At 46.9% G+C, this 23298-nt stretch overlaps 1 protein-coding gene across 2 annotated transcripts in view; it reads right to left on the minus strand.

Moving 5' to 3' along the window:
• Positions 1–1735: 1735 nt before the first annotated feature.
• usp33 (ubiquitin specific peptidase 33) overlaps positions 1736–23298 on the minus strand; it is a 71848-nt gene continuing 50285 nt past the window's right edge. For both annotated transcript variants that reach the window (XM_033029037.1, XM_033029036.1), the window contains exons 19-24: positions 12501–12670; positions 10626–10707; positions 8576–8684; positions 5642–5744; positions 4809–4877; positions 1736–2596 (exon numbers count right to left, since the gene is read on the minus strand). In XM_033029037.1, the coding sequence (XP_032884928.1) occupies positions 2442–2596; positions 4809–4877; positions 5642–5744; positions 8576–8684; positions 10626–10707; positions 12501–12670 (688 nt within the window). In that variant the 3' untranslated portion in view covers positions 1736–2441. The remainder of the gene's footprint in view (positions 2597–4808; positions 4878–5641; positions 5745–8575; positions 8685–10625; positions 10708–12500; positions 12671–23298) is intronic.

Below are 23298 nucleotides of genomic sequence, written 5' to 3' on the forward strand. Positions count from 1 at the left end.
CACATGCTAAGGAGACTGGTATTTAATTGATCAACTCAAGGTTGTTACACAAGAGTAATTAGTCAGTCTAACGTGCTTCAATATCATTTTTGCATCAGCTACATCATTTTTGCCTGGAGAAGAAACACCTGCATATTTAGTGGAATAGTCCTGAGAAAACTGCCAAGAATCATGCATCTGAGTCCGAATCTAAGTTTAGTTTAAGTTTAGCTTAGAGATGTAGTGCGGAAACAGGCCCTTCGGCCCACCTAGTCCGCGCCAACCAGCGATCCCCGCACACCAACACTATCTTAAACAATTTATAAATTTTACCAAAGCCAATTAGCCTACAAACCTGTACGTCTTTGGAGCGTGGGAGGAAACCGGAGCACCCGGAGAAAACCCAGATCACGGGGAGAACGTACAAACTCCGCACAGACAGCACCCAAAGTCAGAATCAAACTGAGGTCTCTGGTGCTGTAAGGCAGCAACTCTACCGCTGCGCCACCCGAAATCCATCACAATGGAAAGGCTAGTGCACCGGTTTTCACCTTCTTGAGTACAAAATCCATGGGCTAACGGATAAAACTATTCTGCTGGAGAGAGCTGGCAAGAGGTGGGAATTCCAGCCTGGTAGCTCCATCCATGAGTGTTGGCAAGCTTTATGGACCAGCTGGCCATTTTGTTTTATACATGTTCACAGATGTCGCTGAAAGCACTCCAAAGATGTACAAGTTTGTAGGCTAATTGGCTTGGTATAATCGCAAGTTGTCCCTAATGTGCGTGGGATAGTGTAAGTGTGCGGGGATCACTGGTCGGCGAGTACTCGGTGGGCCGAAGGGCCTGTTCGCTTGCTGTATCTCCAAACTAAACTAAACTATGTGCACATTTTGTAATCTTACAAACCAACATAAAGGGGGAAGGGAAATTTCAGCAACAGTACGGGTGGCGCAGCGATAGAGTTGCTGCCTTACAGCGCCGGAAACCTGGATTCGATCCCGACTACGGGTGCCTCCCGCGCTCCAAAAACGTACAGGTTTGTAGGTTAATTGGCTTGGTGTATGTGTAAATTGTCCCTGATGTATGTAGGATAGTGTTAGTGTGCGGGGATCGGTGGTCTGCGCGGACTCGGGGGGGACGAAGGGCTGTTTACAGGATACTGAGTTGGATGATCAGCCATGATCATATTGAATGGCGGTGCAGGCTCGAAGGGCCGAATGGCCTACTCCTGCACCTATTTTCTATGTTTCTATGTTTCCGCGCGCTGTATCTAAACTAAATTAAATATGCAGCAGAGGAAAGAAAAACAACCATTATGTTTCCTCTCTCCTCCACAAATCCTTTGCTATGGCAAACTAGTTTTTTTTCAATCATGCAGCCTTGAGCAGATTAAACACAAACATCGTCCTGGGTTTAGTGTAGCTGGTTGGGTCAAGATTACATTGCTGTCTATGTGAAAACCTCTTCAGCAGTGCAGAGGCAGGACAGCTGAGAGACGTCGTGGCCTAGCACTGATCGTTTGCCCAGAGGACCAGGGCACTTTGATAGCACATCCAACAATGCAGCACTCTTGGCCTTCCCACAGTTAATTCAAAACTCTGAAGGAGTCCAAAACTCTGAAGAGGCCCATCAATTCCGTGCCGACCAGCGATCCCCGCACATTAACATTATCCTACACACGCTTGGGACAATTTTACAATTACACCAAGCCAATGAACCTACAAACCTGCACGTCTTTGGAACCGGATCACACGGTGAAAACCCATGCGGTCACAGGGAGAACGTAGAAGCTCCGTACAGACATGTCAGGATCGAACCAGGGTCTCTGGTGCTGTAAGGCAGCAACTCTACCGCTGTGCCACCCATATTGTTGACCTTCAATATGAATTGGGAAAAGGCAGAGACGGGAAATTAGGTATCTCCAGTAATGGCAATATAACATGTTGTGCTCAAGAGCTTTCTTTGCAAGATGCTCTAACTTGTGTGAATGCACACACGGGGTTAACCTGACCTACATATTACACAGACTCATGTGCATCATTTTTGCGAGCTCTCAAGAATATTCCTTTACCTGCTCACAATAGCAAGGACAAGGCATTTGCAATTTTACATTTTTCATCCACAGTGCAGTGCAAAGAAACAAATAATCAGTGCTTTCCTGAGTCGACTTAATATAAGCGTTTTGCTTCGTACTCGTACACTTTCAGTGCGTGGGCCATTCACAGACCAAATCTACATCAGATACCATCCAGAAAACACAATCATCTCTCAGTTTACAGGCAGACCAGAAACATACGTCGAACTACTTTACAAAAACAGGGATGACTTTGTGATTGTCTCTAAGCACGTACTGTTAATGCCACTGCAAGAATTAGATTTGGAAAATATCTCACATCCTGGAATGCTCACAATTCAGCAAATTATTCATCTCAGTTTCAGTTCCTAAATATTTGCTTTAACCATTATTGGACTGGACGGATTTCAACCTCGTTTTTTTCTTCTGCGGAAGACGTGTCCTGGTGGACGACATTCTGTCTCAGAGCGATCTCCGGGCCCCCTCCGTAGATCGAGTGCAGAAAATTCCACGTCTCCTCGGAGATTTGGCCGGAATCTGCTCCTGGATTTAGGAAGTTACATAACTCGATTATCAACAAACCGGTCAGATTTTAGTTTGGTTTAGAGACACAGCGCGGAAACAGGCCCCCTCGGCCCACTGAGTCCGCGCCGACCAGCGATCCCCGCACACCAACACTATCCTACACACGCTGGGGATAATTTACAATTTTTTACCAAAGCCAATTAACCTGCAAGCATGGTAGACAAAAGTGCTGGAGAAACTCAGCGGGTGCAGCAGCATCTATGGAGCGAAGGAAATAGGCAACGTTTCGTGCCGAAACGTTGCCTATTTCCTTCGCTCCATAGATGCTGCTGCACCCGCTGAGTTTCTCCAGCACTTTTGTCTACCTTCAATTTTCCAGCATCTGCAGTTCCTTCTTAAACACTTAACCTACAAGCATGTATGTCTTTGGCGTGTGGGAGGAAATCAAGGCCATGCCAACGGATATTTTTGCCAAGTCAATGGATACTGAAGGCAGAGATAGATAGATTCTTGATTAGAACGGGTGTCAGGGGTTATGGGGAGAAGACAGGAGAATGGGCTTAAGAGGGAAAGAGGGATCAGCCATGATTGAATGGCGATGTACACTTGATGGGCCAAATGGCCTAATTTGCTCCTATCATTAATGAACCAGAGCACCCGGGGAAAACCCAGGCAGGTCATGGGGAGAACATACAAAAATCCACGCAGACAGCGCCTGTAATCAGGATCGAACCACAGACCCTGCTGCTGTAAGGCAGCAACTCTATGCGCTGAGCCACCATTTTGTCCTCATGGGCCACCCTTTTCAACTCATCCTTACCCCCCCCCCCCCCCGCCCCAGTAAAACCGCAAGCTCTAATTAAGAATGTTTTGAGTGAGATTTTTTGGTTTGCTAAGAAACGGCTGAGGGCTTTGTTTTGATTACTGTGCATATGGCCGGGTTCATCGACCCTGTAAATCAACACAGCCCGATTAGTCTGACCACGCAACAATCCGTCTGAAGAAGAGTCTCGACACGAAATGTCACCCTATTCTTTCTCTTCAGAGATGCTGCCTGTCCCCGATGAGTTAATCCAGCATTTTGCATTTATCTTCAACCTGATTATGACCCCCCTTGGTCAAAGCCAGGCAAATCAAGTCGGAAGATTGAGACATTTGCCTGCATAGCGTCTTTTCACCCAGGGGTAGGGGTGTCACAAACCAGAGGACATTTTTATAGTGAGAGGAGGAAATATTTAATAGGAATCCGAGGGGAAACTTAGAGGGTGATTAGTATAAGGAACGAGCAGCCGGAGGTGGTAGTTGAGGCAGGTACTATAACAACATTTAAAAGATAATTGGACTGGTGCTTGGATACAGGACCGTCTGAAGGGGTCGGGTACTTTTCAGCGCCGCCGTTTATAATATCTGTACTCATCAGAACCCTAACCCTAACCCTAACACCCCGAAACCCTAACCCTAACACCCCAAAAAGGCGAACAGCGGTGCCTAAACGGCGGCGTCAAATGGTACCATTCTGCGTCTGAAGAAGGGTCCAGACCCGAAATGTCACCTCTCCAAATTTTCTAGGGATGCTACTTGATCCACTCTGCATACCTCCAGATTCAGGGACAGTTTATTCCCAGCTGTTATCAGGCAACTGAACCATCCTATTAACAATTAGATAATGGTCCCGGGATACTATCTACATTATCGGACACCCTGAGACTATCTTTAATCGGACTTTATCTTGCACTAACCGTTATTCCCTTCATCCAGTATCTCTACAGTGTGTACGGCTTGATTGTAATCATGTATGGTCTATTTATTGACTGGATAGCACGCAACAAAGCGCTTTTCACTCCATCTCTGTACACGTGGCAATAAAGTAAACTACACACGATGCTGCAGTAACTCAGTGAGCCAGGCAGCATCTCTGGTGAAAAGGAATATGTGACGTTTCCGTTACTCCAGAGATGCTGCCTGACCCGCTGAGTAACTCCAGCACTGTGTGTGTATGTGTCTATCTTTGGTATGAAACCAGCATCTGCAGTTCCTCGTTTCTACATAATGTTTCCGTTTTTCTGTCCATTTCCCCCCCCCCGCCCCCACCACAGATGTCACGAGTCACTGAGTTCCTCCCGCACATTGTGCTCAAGAATCAAAAGCATCTGCCATCTCCCGAGTCTTCAGCGTTCTAGGAAGTCTAACAAAACTGAAACAATCACAAAAATAGAACACGTGGACATACCTTGCTTTAAAGAGAGGTGGTTGCTCTTGCCAACGGCGATCTTAGTGTTATCAATTGGACCAGGATACTCTAAAACATGGAGAATTAAACTGGTATTAAATTAGCGGATGATCATCATCTAAAATAATCGTCTAAAGTTATGCCTTTTAACGTTTGGAATAATGTTAACAATGTTTTACCTTGCATTAAACGTTATTCCTTTATCGTGTATCTATATGCTCGATTGTAATCATGTATTGTCTTTCTGCTGACTGGATAGCACGCAACAAAAGCTTTTCACTGTACCTCGGTACACGTGACAATAAACTAAACTGATTGTAACTGAACGCTTTATAATCTGATCTCTTCTGAAAAAAAAGCACCAAAGTAGTTTTCTTATTAATTACGAATATATTCTGTAAACAGTTTTTTTGCACTTTTCTCACCTTACCGGGACTGTGGCTGTTATAATAACAATGTTTAAAAGAGATTTAGACAGGTACTTGGTTAGGAAAGGTTTAGAGGGACATAGGAAATAGGTGCCGGAGTAGGCCATTCGGCCCTTTGAGCCTGCACCGCCATTCAATATGATCATGGCTGAAGGGATGATCTTTAGAGGGACACATGCTGAACGCACATGTCCCTCTAAACTCAAGAGTGTACAAGCCCAGCCGCATCATTCTCTCAGCATATGACAGTCCCGCCATCCCGGGAATTAACCTTGTGAACCTACGCTGCACTCCGTCCTTCCTGCAATGTTCTGTTCTCTCTTCTATGTTCACACAGAATACAAGCAGAATAAACAATGATCTGATGACACTCATTTCATGCCTTCAGCGAGGAGGTTCACATACCATGCTCCTTGCCCTTGACAAATCCTTCCCATTCCCTGAACCACTGCATGCTAATGCAGTAGATAACAGAGGGCGATTCTTCTTCTTGGAAAGCTTTGTTTAACTGTTTCAAAAAAAAAAAAATCTGTTTATCAATACACATCACAAACGTGGCAAACACCTGCAATAAACAGTGAATAATGTGCACAAAATGAACTTGCAAGAATTATGTATTTCACAATGTCATGACATCCTAATGCACGGCATCGCAGAGCAGGAACGTTCAAGGCATTGGTACAGTTTTAATGTACAAATATCAAAAACAAATTTACAGCTAGTCTGAAAATGATTGCATAGACTCGGCAATCCTATGTAAAGATGAACAATTTAGCACCGATCTTTCACTTTTATTGCTGACGTCCCTGGAATTTATAACCAGCAAAGTAAGAGTGAGACCACAAGAAATGGCAGAGAATTGTGGACGCAGCCCAGACCATCACACAAAACAACCTCCCTTCCCTCGACTCTATTTATACCTCACGCTGCCTCGGCAAGGCCAGCAGCTTAATCAAGGACCAATCTAACCCTGGTCACTCCCTCTTCCCTCCTCTCCCATCAGGCCAAAGGTGCAGAAGTGAGAAAATGCACACCTCCGGATTCAGGAACAGTTTCTTCCCAGCTGTTATCAGGCAACTGAACCATCCGACCACCAACTAGAGAGCAATCATGGGCTACTATCTACCTCATTGGAGATCCCGGACTTTGATCTGACTTGATTGGACTTAAACTTGCACTAAACAGTATTCACATTATTCCCTTTATAATGTATCTGTACACTGTGGACGGCTCGATTGTAATCATGTATTGTCTTTCCGCTGACTGGTTAGCACGCAACAAACGCTTTTCACTGTACCTCGGTACACGTGACAATAAACTAAACTCAAACTCAGGAGCAGAAAGTTGGATAGGATAACATAACAAAATTAGTTCAGATTCAGCGGTGGACTTTACGGCTGAAAGATGGTTTCTGATTATTGCACATAACTAGTTTAGCTTCAGTTTTCCTATGGTTAATCATTAAGTAACAGGTCAAAAGACCATGGTACAGCTCAGGGCAGACATGCTATTAGCTGGTTTTACAGTGAAAAGTAAAAACTTTTTTGAAAGTGTCAGGGATATTAATACGGGAAATATCAATGTTTTGTTTTTGTTCCCAGTACAAATAAGATCTTGGGACAAGGCTATTTAACTAAAATTGAGGTGCTGAATCAGTTTGGACTAGATTTAGCCGAAGGTATTTTTTTGTTGACGAGAACATTTGACCACATGTGTTTCACACTTGGGCATGGTTACAGAAAACAGGTGCGGAAAGTCACTGCAGTAGCTAAAATATACTTTAGAAATGCAAGACCATAAATTACAGAAACGCACAGTCAGTCGTCAGAATTAGCCAGTATCACATTTACATGAAGATAGACACAAAAGGCTGGAGTAACTCAGTGGGTCAAACAGCATCTCTGGAGAAAGGGAAGAGGTGACATTTTGGGTCGAGACGCTTCCTCAGACCCGAAACGTCAGCTATTTCTTTTCTCCAGAGATGCTGTGTGACCCTCCAGCTGAGTTACTCCAGGTTTTTGTGTCTATCTTCATGTAAATGTGATACTACATAGAAACATAGAAAATAGGTGCAGGAGGAGGCCATTCGGCCCTTCGAGCCAGCACCACCATTCATTGTGATCATGGCTGATCGTCCCCTAGCAATAACCCGTGCCTGCCTTCTCCCCATATCCCTTGACTCTACTAGCCCCTAGAGCTCTATCTAACTCTCTCTTAAATCCAGGCTAATTCTGACTGACTGAGCTATCTTCGGTTTAAACCAGCATCTGCAGTTCCTCCCTGCACATTTTCATGAAACGATTACAACACGGAACAATGCTATTGGGCTCATCAGGTGCACACTGCATCCTTGCAAGCACAATCCAGTCACACACCTTCTCCTCAGATCTTTACTTGGAGCACAGCAGTGTTTTTCCCCTACGAGTAGTTAACAATTAACACCACAAGCTTGCTTCTTGAGCTGGGACAACACCACCCACTGTGCAAACGTATGACTCAATGATCAAGGTCTTGTTTGCCCCAAGGACCTGCTCGCACAAGCATTTCCCATCCTGCGAGGATTAAATTATCAAACTGACCTCCAGAAACTGCTAAAAGATCTTGGGCCAGTTTTCTTTTTTTAAGTTAATGGAAAATTAAACATTTAAGAATTGACTGACCAACATGCACTACAAAAACTCGACAGATTTAACTCCAGACTATTTATGAGACTTATTTAACATGCGTATGAAAGTTGGGAGGTCATGTTGCAGTTATGCACGACTTTGGTGAGGCCACATTTAGAGTATTGTGTTCAGATTTGGTCACCATGTTATAGGAAAAATGTTGTAAAGCTGGAAAGGGTTCAGAGAAGATTTACCAGGATGTTGCCAGGACTCGAGGGACTGAGCTATAGGGTGAGGTTGAGCAGGCTAGGACTTCATTCCTTGGAGTACAAAAGGATGAGGGGTGATCTTATAGAGGTGTATAAAATCACAGGAGAAATAGATCGGGAGAGTGTTTTGCACAGAGTTGGGGAATCGAGAATCAGAGGACATACGCTTCAGTTGAGGGCGAAAAGATTTAAGGGGAATCCGAGGGGTAACTTTAAAAAAAACCACTAATGGTGGTGGGTGTATGGAGCAAGCTGCCGGAGGTGGTAGTTGAGGCAGGTACTATTGTAACGTTTAAGAAATATTTCAACAGATACGTGGATAGGATAGGTTTAGAGGGATATGGGCCAAAAGCAAGCAGGTGGGACTGATGTAGATGGGGTAAGTTGGTCGGTGTGGGCAAGTTGGGCCGAAGGGCCTGTTACCACGCTGTATCATTCTAAGACTGTAACTTCTGTTTTCCTACCCGCACAAACATTTCCAGTTCCATCTTCCTTCTCTTTTCAAGCTTTTCGATCTCAATCTGACAGTGTTGACAGGTGTAGAGATGGTTAACAGCTGGACCCCCTCCAAACCTGAGAGGAGAGCAAAGCGGAAGTTCAATGTTTTATGAAACTCCTAGACAGTTGCAAGACAGTTGCAAGGCGGTAGAGTTGCTGCCAGACAGCACTTGCAACGTCGGAGACCTGGGTTCGATCCCAACACCATGATAACAGGCCCTTCAGCCCATCGAGTCCATGTCGACCATCGATCACCAGTTCACACTAGTTCTATGTTATCCCACTTTCTCATCTGCTCCCTACACACTAGAGGGCAATATACAGAGGGCCAATCAACCTAAAACACGTGCACATCTTTGGGATGTGGGAGGAAACTGGAGCACCCAGAGGAAACTCGCAGTCACAGGGAGAACGTGAAAACTCTACACAGACAGCACCCGAGGTCAGGATCAAACCCAGGTGTGAGGCAGCAGCTCAACCAGCTGAGCCACAGTACCACCTAATCTAGGTGTCTTGGGAGTGGACAAGGAGGGTGGCAGACCAGGCTAAGATCTTCTTGGGTACCTTCAATTTTCCAGCATCTGCAGTTCCTTCTTAAACACTAAGATTCTCTTGGAGTGACTTAAGGGCCTGTCCCACTTTCACAACCTAATTCACGACCTTTTTTACTTGTGGACATTTTTCATCAGGCTCGAAAAAACGCCCCGATCTACTTGATGCCACGAGTACCTACGACTAGCATCACGGCCTGCTACGACCTACCTACGACCTCGTGATGATCATGCTGCGAGTATGAGTCAAGGGCAAACTCGGCAGAGGTCGTGAATTAGGTTGTGAAAGTGGGACAGGCCCTTTACTTAGAAAATGTCTTCCTTGTGGTGGAGCGGTAGAGTTGCTGCCTTACGATGCCAGAGACCATAGTTCGATCCTGACTACGGGTGCTGTCTGTTTGGAGTTTGTACGTTCTCTCCGTGACCTGCATGGGCCTTTTCCGGGTGTTCCCATTTCCTCCCACGCTCCAAAGACGTACAGGTTTGTAGGCTAATTGGCTTGGTATAATTCTAAATTGTCCCGAGTGCGTGGAGGAAAGTGTTATTGTGCTGGGATAGCTAGTCAGCGCGGATCCGGTGGGCCGAAAGGCCTGTTTCTGCGTTGTATCTCTAAACTAAACTTGTGCCCCACTATAGCAATCGTTTCAGGATGTAAGGAAGTGTCTGGTCAAATTTCCAGTGACACAAATAACCAAGATTCAGTTATTAGTGCATCTCATCGATGGGGAAAAGTGGTATACTGCATTTTTAAAAACTTTCTGGGAATTTATCTGTGGGAACCAAAAATTAAAGTACTTGCCTTTTATTTGGAATCAGATCACTATCCAGTTTATCAAATTCCACTGGCAGTTTTAAGATGTAGGTTTAAAAACACTAAGTGCTGGAGTAACTTGTATAAGAAGGAACTGCAGATGCTGGTTTAAACTGAGGAGAGACACAAAAAACTGGAGTAACTCAGCGGGACAGGCAGCATCTCTGGAGGGACGCATTCCTTCTCTCCAGAGATGCTGCCTATCCCGCTGAGTTACTCCAGCTTTTTGTGGCTATCTGCTAGAGTAATCCAGGCAGCATCTGTGTAGGGCATGGACAGATAACGATTTGGGTCGGGACCTTTCAGTCTGAAGAAGGGTCCCGACCCGAAATATTACCAGTCCATTTCCTCCACAGATACTGCCTGACCTGTTGAGAACCCCCAGCACTTTGTTTGGTTTTTTTTGCTCAAGACTCCAGCATCTTTTGTGTCTCCCTGAGATTTATTTGCAGAATAGCATCATGTAATCAGGCCTCAAGGACTGAATATACCGATTCCATTAATATTAGGTTTTCCATTTGAAAATATCTGTGCAGAACAGTGCCCCAAGTAAGACATCTTGTTGGCATTTTATAAAGGCAGCTGGAACATGGATAGATGTTTTAAGCCTGCACAAACATCTCTCAGAGATGAGACTTGTAAAGGGTTACACACCTGCTGTACAAATAGTCCCACACATTCTGAGGCAGCATCACGACCAGGTCGTCTATGTAACTGGCTTTCCGAGGGGGAACACCTGCAACAGATGAATGGACACCTCATTATTAACAGGGTGGCACAGTTGATAGAGCCACTAACTCAGTGCCAGTGACCCGGGGTTCGATCCCAATCTCGGGTGCTGTCCTTTGCGCACTCTCCGTGGGTTTCTTCCCATGTCCCAAAGACGTGTGGGTTTGTAGGTTAATTGGCCCCTTAGCGTGAGGGAGTGGATGAGAAAGTGGGATAACAAAGAACAAGTGCGCCAAGGTGATCGACGGTCATCATGGACTCTGTGAGTTGAACGAAGGGCCTATTTCCATGACATTGAGTATAGACGTTGGGCGGTCATGTTACAGTTATATCAGGCGTTGGCGAGGCCACATTTAGAGTGTTGTGCTCAGTTTTGGTCACCATGTTGTAGGAAAGATGTGGTCAAGCTTGAAATGGTTCAGAGAAGATTTGCGAGGAGGTTGCCAGGACTCGAAGGCCTGAGCTATAGGAGGAGGTTGAGCAGGCTAGGACTTTATGCCTTGGAACGCCAGAGGATGAGGTGCATAAAATCATGAGAGGAATAGATCGGGTGAACAAACAGAAACATAGGCCTACAGTTGGGGAATTGAGAACCAGAGGGCATAGGTTTAAGGTGGAGGGGAAGTATTTAATGGAAACCTGAGTAACATTTTTTTTGTGGGTGTATGGAACAAGTTTCTGGAGGCAGGAGTTGAGGCAGGTACTATCACAACATTTAAGAAATATTTACACAGGTACATAGATAGGATAAGTTTAGAGGGATATGGGCCAAAAGCAAGCAGGTGGGACTAATGCAGACAGGATGTGTTGGTCAGCATGGCAAGTTGGGCTGAAGGGCCTGTTCCCATGCCGTATGACTCTTTAAAAAATAAATAAAAAATGACATGTTGGTCATCTGTATGTAAGCTTTCAATTCTTTAAAGGAAAATGTTGAATACTGTTCACAAGAGGAGTTTATTTTGCAATTTACTTTGGTATTCTGAAGATATTGATTCTTTGCTTGAGAACACTTCTGCAGGCAGAGAGCTTCCTCTGATACCTTGGGCAGCCAAGCATGTCTCTGCTATTCAGCAGACAAAATGTGTAGGAAGGAACTGCAGATGCTGGTTTACAGCGAAGATGGACGCAAAATGCTGGAGTAACTCAGCGGGACGGGCAGCATCTCTGGAGAGAAGGAGTGGGTCGAGGCGCTTCTTCATACCCAGGTGTTGTCTGTCCATCTACTATTCGGCAGTCATTTTATAAATATTACTGCATTGGTTTCAGGATCAGAAACCCATCGTAGTCCAGGCACGCTGGGGTTAATTGTAAATGGAAGAGCGAACTGTACACTGCAAGGACCAGGAAGCGAGCGGGTAAGATCATCTCTGACCCCAAGCTCTTTGAATCACTTCCCTCTGGAAGGCGACTCCAGGACTGTCAAAGCCGCCACAGCCAGACATAAAAACAGCTTTTTTTTTCCACCAGCAGTAGCTCTACTCAATAACCAAAAGTCTGTAGCCTCCTTTTGCTCTGGTATTTTATTTTATTCACATGTTTAAACTATAATGTTTTATTCATAATGTTTTATGTTTTATTATTAAATATTTACTGTATGTCGTGTTGTTACTTGCAGGCGGAGCACCAAGGCAAATTCCTTGTATGTGTACATACTTGGCCAATGAACTTATTCATTCATTCATGTGGATCCTGAACGACACAAAAGCTGGGATGGAATCTATGGTCTGTGTGAGCAACCAGTGGGTGATTGGGAGGGTTAATAATTAGCATATATACAGTGCACTTTGAGCATGGTCTTACCTCCATGGACACAGAGGAACTCTTTATTGCTAATGGGCCCGGGCTCTGCAAACGTCTTGAATTTGTTCAGCCACTGACGCGAGATGTAGAACTGGAGCAGACTTGGCTCCATCATATTCAGCAGATGCGTTACTCGCTGCCTTTCCTTCTGCATCTCGTCGCTGCTCTTCCTGCCGAGTCAAAGTAGAAGACACTGTAGCACTGAAATTCACCGCGGTTAGATTTCCCCCAGCCCCTCCCCACCATCCACTTCATCAACAGGACACATGTTCCCAGTGTTGGGGGAGTCCAGAACCAGGAGCCACAGTTTAAGAATAAGGAGTAAGCCATTTAGAACGGAGACGAGGAAACACTTTTTCTCACAGAGAGTGGTGAGTCTGTGGAATTCTCTGCCTCAGAGGGCAGTGGAGGCAGGTTCTCTGGATGCTTTCAAGAGAGAGCTAGATAGGGCTCTTAAAAATAGCGGAGTCAGGGGATATGGGGAGAAGGCAGGAACGGGGTACTGATTGGGGATGATCAGCCATGAACACATTGAATGGCGGTGCTGGCTCGAAGGGCAAATGGCCTACTCCTGCACCTATTGTCTATTGTCAGTGAATTCATTTCACCAGTAAGGATGGCAGAGTTGCTGCCTCACAGTGCCAGAGACCCGGGCACCATTCTGACTACGGGTGCTATTTGGACGGAGTTTGCACGTTCTTCCCGTGGGATTTTTGTCGCAGTGCGATTATCCGTGTCATTGCTCTGAATACTCAAACATGAAGAAAAATTTAATTTCATTCAGTTTCAAGATACAGCAAGGAAACAGGCCCTCCGGCCCACCGAGTCCGCACCGACCAGCAACCACCCTGAACACTAGCACTATCCTACACACTAGGGACAATTTTACTGAAGCCAATTAAGCTACAAACCTGCACGTCTTTTGGAGTGTGGGAGAAATCCAGAGCACCCAGAGAAAAATCACGCGGTCACAGGGACAACGTGCAAACTCCGTACAGACAGCACCCGTAATCAAGATCAAACCTAGGTCTCATGAGCTGTAAAGCAGCAACTCTACCGCTGCGCCACTGTGCCGCACTGAATGGTGAAATGAATTAAATGAACACACTTCTTAATTAGTTCAATTTGATCCAGAGTGAAAAATCATTCGGAGATTCCTTCACGTGATACAGCTTTCCCCTAATAACGTGGGAGTCCCTTGTCCGTAAGTCAGTCCTTTGAAAGCTGCGCAATTAGTCTGGCCCCTCTGTTTCACCCAATGTCCCAAAACAATTTCCTTCTCATTTACCATTTGAATGCAAAATAGGGGAATCAAGAATAGGGCATTTAGGAGACTTCTGGATTGCAGCAAAAGGAGGGTTATGGATTATGAGTAAGCAGATAAAAGTTGGTCTTGGCATCACGATCTGCACAGACATTATGGGCTGAAGGGACTGTTCTTGTGCTGTGCTGTGATATGTTCTATGCAATGACAACAGACAATTATCTCACTGAGTGAGAAAAATACCAACGTTACCATATTCAATATTTCACTCACTGCTTTGTCTTTCCTGCAGACATGAACAATAAAGAGAGCACAGAAAATATAACCCATTTATGAACAAAACAGATGCTCTCTATTTAGACTCACACAGCATGGGAACAGGCCCTTCGCCCCATCTCGCCCACAATGCTACACTACTCCCAACTGCTGCATTTGGCCCACATCCCTCCAAACATTTCCTATCCATGTACCTGCTCAAATGTCCTGATAGTACCTGCCTCAACTACCCCCTCTGGCAGCTCATTCCATGCACCCCACCCTCTGTGTGAAAGCTTGTTCTCTGAAACTGGTGCAAACTTTAGACGTGTAGTTAGGAACTGCAGATGCTGGTTTACACCAAAGGTCGACGCAAAAATGGTGGAGAAACTCAGCGGGTCAGGCAGCATCTCTGGTGATTAGTTGAGTTTATTGTCACGTGTACGGAGGCGCAGTGAAAAGCTTTTGTTGCGTGCCATCCAGTCAGCGGAAACAATAGCTGACGTTTCGGATGGAAACCCTTCTGAACAAGTGAAACACTTTCTTGATTCCAATGGGAGGAACTTATCTGGAAGTGCAAGTAAATATCAGGGCTTATAAGTTGTGCGCCTTTCATTGTGGGAGAATAGTAAATGTCAAAGCAGGAAACAGGAGAAAGATTTGGCTGAGGAATATTAAATTCCGCAGTGTGCAAACTTTATAGATTTGGTGGATTTAAAGCAAGTGCATTGTAGTGATTTATCATTTTCATAGGCTGCAGCAAAGGAGGAAAAATAACTGCAATGCGCTAGTTATGCAACTACCTACAGCATGTACACACACACTGTTGGAACCGGCTTCAAACCCCACATGTTCCTTTGGAAATCTAAACTAATCTGATTATAGTTTCGAATATTATGTTAATCGCGCAGGTCCCCTGAAGGCATTTCTTTTCATTGCTGAGACATCAGATTTGGATCAGTATTTAAGCCACAGAGAAAGTGTGACAGATTGCAGTGAATCGGGAAAAGAAATATTTCGGAGGCACGAAGGCTCCACAATTCTTTTCTGCTTCTGATAGCAATACCAAATTGTATCTGGACTTCAATCATATTTTTTCTCTGCTTGCCAATTTAAAAAAAGAAATAAACTAAACTTGTTAGGTTGGGACAATGCAGTGAGCATTATAAAGCAGTGACTGGCAGCCCAAGAGAATATATATAAGAAATAGGTCAGCCCACTGCCAAAGCTCACTAAAGTGTGGACCATCGCAGCTGTCAAACACACAATGGAGATATTGAGGCATGTAATAGGTATGGGAAAGCCCTACTTCAAATTCACAGAAGATAAGACGCAAGATGCTGGAGTAACTCAGCGGGTCAGGCAGCATCACCGGAGAAAAGCAATAGGTGACGTTTCGGGTCAAGACCCTTCTTCAGACTGAGAGTCAGGAGGGGGAGGGGGGAGGCATGAAAAGGTTCAGAACAAATCAGAGCCGGCACCGTTGACCAAGGAATGGTCCATTGATGGCTGTGGAAGCGGTGATAATGAAGGGATGTATGGATGTGAACAATGGAACTGGCAGGATGACTAGGACTGGGGAAGGGGCGGGGAGACAGGGAATTCAGGGGTTACTTGAAAGGAGAAAAATCAATATTCATACCGTTGGGTTGTGAGCTGCCCAAGTGAAATATAAGGTGCTGTTCCTCCAATTTGTGTGTGGCTTCACTCTGGAGGAGGCCCAGGACAGGAAGATCAATGTGGGAATGGGAAGGGGAGTTAAAATGTTTGGCAACCAGGAGATACCCGGGAAATTCACAGATACATGGCCGATTAGTCCCATTCAGTATACAGGAGACGCTAACACTGCAGATGCTAGAATTTAAAAAAAATGCAAAAAACCCCCCCAAAAAACTGCAGATGCTAGAATCTAGAGCAAAACACAAAGTACTGGAGGAATTCCGCAGGAAAGCAGCAACTGAGGGAATGGGCAGGCGATGTTTCAGGTCAGGATCCTTCTTCAGACTGTCACCTGTCCATTCCTTCCACAGAGGCTGCCTGACCCGCTGAGTTCCTCCAGTGCTTTTGTGTTTACCAACCAGTATTGTATTGTATTGTATATCTTTATTGTTATTTTCCTGAGTACTCACATACCCAGAGGAAACAAAAAAACGTTACTCAAACCAGTGTCCATTCAGTGTGGCACTGAATGGACACTGATTTGCCACCGTATATTGGTGGCAAATCAGTTCTATCAGTCCCATCACTGCTTTTCCCCCCATCTCCTTACACATAATTTTCACGAGGGTCTATCCAATATCTGCTTAAAGCCGTGTGCAGGAAGAAACTGCAGATGCTGGTTTATACCAAAAATAGACACAAAATGCAGAAGTCCGGCGCGGGGGAGCTGACATTCCCCCCCCCCCCCCCCCGCATGCAGGAGCTGATCATCCCGATGCAGAGGGCCCAAACGCCACAGGCTACGGGAGTAAGATCGCCCCGTCAACGGAGGGCTCGAGGCCTCCCGACCGCGGGAGAGCAAAGGAGGGAAGAGATTGGAACTTTTTTTTCACCTTCGGTCACAGTGAGGAATGGGGTGGGAGATTGCAACCTTCACGTGGTCCACCCGGTTTCGGCTAATGCAATCAACCCGACGTGCACAAACAAATAGATCAAATAGAACAAGTTGACCTACAGATGGCACAATGGGCTAAGTGTTCGGCTGGCAACCGGAAGGTAGCCGGTTCGAATCCCGCTTGGAGTGCATACTGTCGTTGTGTCCTTGGGCAAGACACTTCACCCACCTTTGCCTGTGTGTGAATGTGTGTGAGTGATTGGTGGTGGTCGGAGGGGCCGTAGGCGCAGATTGGCAGCCACGCTTCCGTCAGTCTGCCCCAGGGCAGCTGTGGCTACAGAAGTAATTTACCACCACCGAGTGTGACTGAGGAGTGAATGAATAATGCGATGTAAAGCGCCTTGAGTATTAGAAAGGCGCTATATAAATCCCATCCATTATTATTATTATTACAACATTAGGCTGTGCACGCCGTACGCAAGACGAAGACAGTGAGGAATGTGGAGGAGTCACTGTGGTGGATATTTATGTTAAAATGTATTTTGTGTGTTCCGTTGCTTTTTATTTGTATGACTGACTTGGCAAATGAAATTCCTCATATGCTGCAAAACATACTTGGCTAATAAAGTATTATTGCGATTGTGATTGTGAGTAACTCAGTGGGTCAGGCAGCATGTTCAAGAAGGAACTGCAGATGCTGGAAAATCGAAGGTAGACAAAAATGCTGGAGAAACTCAGCGGGTGAGGCAGCATCTATGGAGCGAAGGGAAATAGGCAACGTTTCGGGCCGAAACCCTTCTTCAGACTCTCTGGAGAAAAAGAATAGTCGATGTTTGGAGTCAGACCCTTCTTCAGACTGGAGACTTATCTGGCAGCACCTCATATTCCGCCTGTTTAGCTTACAGTCCAATGGCATGAACATTGAATTCTCTACTTTAAGGTGACTTACTGAGCCTCCCTCACCCCTTGCCACTCCCCCTCCTTCCCATTGCCCCACGTGGACTCACACCCATTTCACCCCGCACCCCCACCCCCCTCCTCCTCTCCCATTCCTGTATTCCTTCCTAGCACCATCTCTAACATCTTTAGAGAATGAATGAATGAATACGTTTATTGTCATTGCACAATACTGTGCAAAGAAATTCCATTAAGTCTCCTCCGGTTAAAAAAATACAAACACGACAACCATTGACACATATGTACACTTATTAGTAAAATAATAAATAAGTATTTAAAAAGAATTAAAAATAATTTGGCAGCATTTCTTGGAATTACATTTGCTTCCCCAGTGTTCTCTGTTGGAATTAAGTTCTTTCATCGCACATGGGTAGAAACTATTTTTTAATCTACCGGTGCGAGCCTTCAGAGACCTGAATCGCCTCCCAGAGGGTAGGCAAGAGATCGCACTGGCATTCAGCGTGACCCGGGTGCAGTAAAGACTTTAAGGGACTCTTTTGAGCTGGTAGATGCTTGGCGGAATTTCCACCCCGACTCTAACGCCTTCTCGTACAGGTTTGAGGGTGGTGGTTCCCGTATTGATCATTTATACGTGTCCAAGGCCTATGTCTCCTGTGTTTTGGCGGCCTCCATGCAGCCGGCACCATGCTCGGACCATTGCCTGGTGCGAGTGGATTTTATCCCGATGCGCACACGGGCTGGGTCCGCGTACTGGCATTTTAATAGCCAGCTGTTGGAGGATTGCCGATTCCAGGATTCATTCAGGCAGTTCTGGGCGAGGTGGAGAAAAGGCAGGGGCGTTTCCTTTCCCTAAGGCAGTGGTGGGACGTGGGGAAGGCCTACATCCGTCTGTTTTGCCAGGACTACGCGAGGGGGTCGACTAAGAGGCGAGACTCCGAGATCGGACGGCTTGAGAGAGAGTTGCTCGACTCGGAGGCACGTCTGGATCAGACTGGTGGGGCTTCGTGTGAGTGGGAGGAGTACCAGGAGAAGAAGGGAGCACTGAGGGACTTGCAGCTTAGGAGGTCCCGGGGTGCGTATGTGAGGTCGCGAGTCCAGATGTTGCACGATCTGGACCGCGCCTCCCCCTTTTTCTTTTCTCTGGAGAAGGGGCGAGGAGCCCGCAGGTAGCTTGTTGAGTTGCTTGCGGATGATGGCTCCTCTGTCACAGATCCAGAGAGCATTGGTGCCTCGGTTGGGTCTTTCTACAAGACTCTGTTCTCGGCAGGCACATCGAGTGGGGAGGCGCAAGAGGTCCTGTGGGAGGGCTTACTTGCTGTGTGCAATGATGTGGCTGAACACCTGGATGATCCCCTAACTCTGGAGGGGATGACTGGTGCCCTGCACCAGCTCAAGGGGGGCAAGTCTCCAGGGCTGGATGGGCTGACTGTGGAGTACCTTAGAGCCTTCTGGGATGTCCTGGGGGGTGACTATATGAAGGTCCTGGGAGAGAGCCTGGCGACTGGGGAGATGCCCTTCTCGTGGCGCAGGGCAGTTGTTGTCCTGCTGCCCAAGAAGGGCGATCTCCGCCTTTTAAAGAACTGGCGCCCGGTCTCTCTCCTCAGCACGGACTATAAAGTTTTTGCCCGGGCATTGGCGAATCGCCTGGGTCCCGTGCTGTCCCAGGTGATCCACCCTGACCAGTCATACACAGTCCCGGGCCGGTCCATCCAGGACAATGTTCATCTGGTCCGGGACCTGATCCATCTGACCCAGGGGGCTGGTCAGTCAGTCGCCTTTCTCTCCCTCGACCAGGAGAAGGCGTTCGACAGGGTGGAGCACGACTACCTTCTGGGGACTCTGCAGGTGTTCGGATTTGGACCACACTTTGTGGCCTGGGTCCGACTTTTATACACTGCTGCAGAATGCCTTGTTAAGGTCAACGGCTCTTTGTTGGCCCCCATTCCCTTTGAGAGGGGGGTTCGTCAGGGATGTCCCATGTTGCCAGCTGTACTCCATCTGTGTTGAGCCTTTCCTGTGCCTTCTCCGAAGGCGGTTGACAGGCCTGGCTTCACCGGGGCCGGGGATGGAGGTGGTCCTCTCGGCCTACGCCGATGATGTCATTCTGATGTTCACCGACCCTGTAGACCTGCGGAGGATGCGTGAGTGCCAGCAGGTTTTCACGGCTGCTTCCTCCGCCAAGATCAACTGGGGGAAGTGTTCTGGTCTCTTGGTGGGTGGGTGGCAGGTGGACTCCCTGCCGGAGGAGATGGCAGGTTTTGCGTGGAATACCACGCACCTCCTCTATCAGGGGGTCTACCTGAGTCCCGATGAGGGGGGGTGGCCGGCGAACTGGCAGGAGCTGGAGGCGAAGGTGATCGCCCGGCTGGGACGTTGGTCCGGCCTACTTGGTGTGCTCTCTTACCGGGGCAGGGCTGTAGTTAGAAACCAGCTGGTGGCCTCTTTGCTGTGGTACCGGATGGCCACTATGGTCCCGTCCTCTTATTTTATAACCATGTTACAGAGGAGATTGGTCAACTTCTTCTGGGGTGAGAGGAACCACTGGGTCTCTGCTGGGGTTCTGAGTCTCCCGTTGGAGGAGGGTGGTCAGGCGCTGGTCTGTATTCGTACCCAGGTGGCAGCTCTCCGACTCAGGACCCTGCGGAGGTACGTCTACTCGGACTACCCTCCTAAATGACACGTGCTGGCGACGTATTTTTTCCGCCAGGGGCGCTGCCTTCAGGAGAGCTCACAGCTCCCAGTAGCGGGCATGAGTCGACGCGCTAGGCGGGATAGGCGGGAGTTGCCTGGCTTTTACCGTGACCTCCTGAAGTCCAGGGATTTGGTCACCTTCAGCCAGGGCCCTGCTCCTCAGGGGGAGGGGGGTGTCGTGGCTGTGATGGTGGGTGTTGAGGAGAGGCGTGTGCATGGAGCGATTCCGGACGAGCTTACCCCCGCTCAGTCGGAATTGTTCGTGGGGCCCACGGCCTGGGTCCCTCCCCGAGAGCCGGCCCCATGAACATGAGCCGCCTTTCCGAGATGCCCAGCGTGCCGTTCTGTGACGCGGAGAGGCGCGTACTGTACAGGCTGCTCTTGCACACTCTCCACCACCTCGCCCTCGTCTTCCGTCCAGACACACCCTGGCGGTCCGTGTTACCACCTGACGAGGGGAGCGGTCCCCAGTGGAGGTCTCTCTACGAGGGAGTCCTCCCCCTTTACATCGGGGACCTGGGGTGGAGAGTGTTGCACAAAGCCGTGGCCTGTAATAGGTATTTGAGCCGGTTCACGGTCTCTTCCCCTGCTTGTCATTTCTGCGGTGAGGAAGAGACCGCGTTCCATGTGTACATAGAGTGTGAGAGGTTGCAGCCACTGTTCGAGTATCTGAAAGGGCTGCTCCTCAAGTTTTGGCTACATTTTAGTCCAACGCTATTAATTTATGGGGATGGATGGGAGGGAGGAGGGGGTCTCCCTGTCGGTTTGCTCCTGGGCCTGGCCAAGATGGCCATTCGCGGGTCCAGGCAGCGGGCAGTCGATGGCCCCACAGCGGTCGCCTGCCTGCCCCTTTTCCGGGGTTACGTCCGAGCTCGCGTGTCCCTAGAAAAGGAACACGCGGTGTCCATGGGGACTGTGGAGGCCTTCTGTGAATGCTGGTCACCACAGGAGGTTGAATATATTATAGATAAAAATGTTAATATTTTAATTTGATAATTTTGTTTAAGTGTTTTTTAAATTGCTTGAGCTTTTTCCGGGTCTACGTCCGTGCCCGCCTGTCCCTGGAGAGGGAACACGCGGTGTCCATGGGGACTTTGGAGGCCTTCCGTGAATGCTGGTTGCCGTTGGAGGTCGAGTGTTTTGTTGATAAAGTTGACGTTATATTAATTTGATGATCGTTTGTTTGTAAACTGTCAACATAGGCAGTCTTTGATTGTGTTAATACTCTATGTTTATTTTATTTTTTGAATAAAAGTAGTTTCATAAATTTTTATATAATTAAAAAAAAAAAAAAGAGGGTAGCAGAGTGAAAAGGTGGTTGGTAGGGTGGGATGTGTCCTGCTTGATATTTGTGGCCCGGCGCAAGCATCGGGCCCTATATACATCATCCAAGGAGGGCAGTTGAGCGTTTGTAATGCTCTGTGCAGTTTATATAATCTTGGTATCCCTGGCCTTTGACCAACCATCTGCCCAGCCAAAAAACCCTCACCTGTGTCCACCTATCACTTGGCAGGCTTTATCCTGCCCCTCCACTCTTCCAGCTGTCTGTCCCCAATAGAATTTGTCTTGAGACACCCTCGATCCAAAATGTCGCCTATCCATGTTCACGAGTGATGCTGTCTGGCCCACTAAGTTAACCCAGCACTGTGTCTTGGCCTATACTAGTGATATTTGTTATGAGATGGTTGGGACTTACAGAAGGGAGAATATCCCTTCTAAATAATGTTTTAAATAATGTTAGAACAGGTGGACAGGATCCCGATTTTAAGCTTCATTTAACTGAAAACATCACCATTTATTTTGTGACATTGTAACTGGGATGTACATTAACTTGTCAGCATAGAAAGTTAAGTGTGAACACTAACCAGGGCTATTGTCACACAATCATGAAGATATGAACCATCCTTCTCCACCCTTTGCAGAAAACAGATGCAAGATGGCGCCAACCCCGGCAACCGCGTGCTATGCACAGAAGTGGATCGGCAATCGTGCATTACAATCTCTCCACTCTTTTAAACCGACAGCAACAATTCCTACTTTATACACGTTATTCCCTTAGAATATATCTAAACTGTGAATACCTCGATTGTAATCATGTATTGTCTTTCCGTTGATTGGTTGGCAGGCAGCAAAAGCCTTTCACTATACCTAGGTACACGTGACAATAAAGTAAACTAACTAACTAACCAAGGATGGTGCCTGAATAAGATGGTATTTGCCAGAAAACAAAAGGTTGGACAAACTTAGAATGTTTGCTCTGGACTGGAGAGACCAAGAGGAGATCTGGATAGAAATATCTAAAGTACTGAGAGATATCGATCGGGTAGACAGTCAGAACCCTTCTCTTAGGGTGGAAAAGTTAAAGACGCTTAACGTGAGAGAGGCAAGATTTAAAGGAGGTGTGGGACAAGTGTTTTTTTAACACACAGATTGGTGGGTGCGTGGAACACACTGCCAATGCTTCCGAGGGTGGTGGTGGAGGCAGATATGCAAGTACCATTAAGAGGCTGTTGGATAGAAAAAGATAGATGTTTATAGATAGATCGATATCTTTAGATAGGCTTTTTGACTAGTGTAGCTGGGACATGTTGGCCGGAGTGGGCAAGTTTGGCCAAAGTGCCTGTTTCCACACTGCATTACTCAATAAGCACATGCATATGCAGGGAATAGAGGGGTATGGATCACATGCTGGCAGAGGAGATTGGTTTGACATTGCATCGTGCTCGGCAAGGGCATTGTGAGCAGACGGGCCGGTTCCTATGCTGTACTGTTATGTAAGGTTATTGGATTTCTTTATTCGAACTTCAATTCAGTTTATTGTCACGTGTGCCGAGGTACAGTGAAAAGCTTTCGTTGTGTGCTAACCAGTCAGCTGAAAGGCAATACATGATTACAATCGAGCCATTCGCAGTGTACAGATACATAAGGGATAACGTTTCGTGCAAGATAAAGCCAGTAATGTCCGATCAAAGATTGTGCGAAGGTCCCCGATGAGCTTAATAGTAGTTCAGGACTGCTCTCTGGTTGTGGTAGGATGATTCAGTTGCCTGATAATAGTTGGGAAGAAACTGTCCCTGAATCTGGAGGTGTGCGTTTTCACATTTCTGTACTTTTTG

The sequence above is a fragment of the Amblyraja radiata genome, chromosome 10 (assembly GCF_010909765.2).
Source record: "Amblyraja radiata isolate CabotCenter1 chromosome 10, sAmbRad1.1.pri, whole genome shotgun sequence".
Classification (NCBI taxonomy): domain Eukaryota; kingdom Metazoa; phylum Chordata; class Chondrichthyes; order Rajiformes; family Rajidae; genus Amblyraja; species Amblyraja radiata.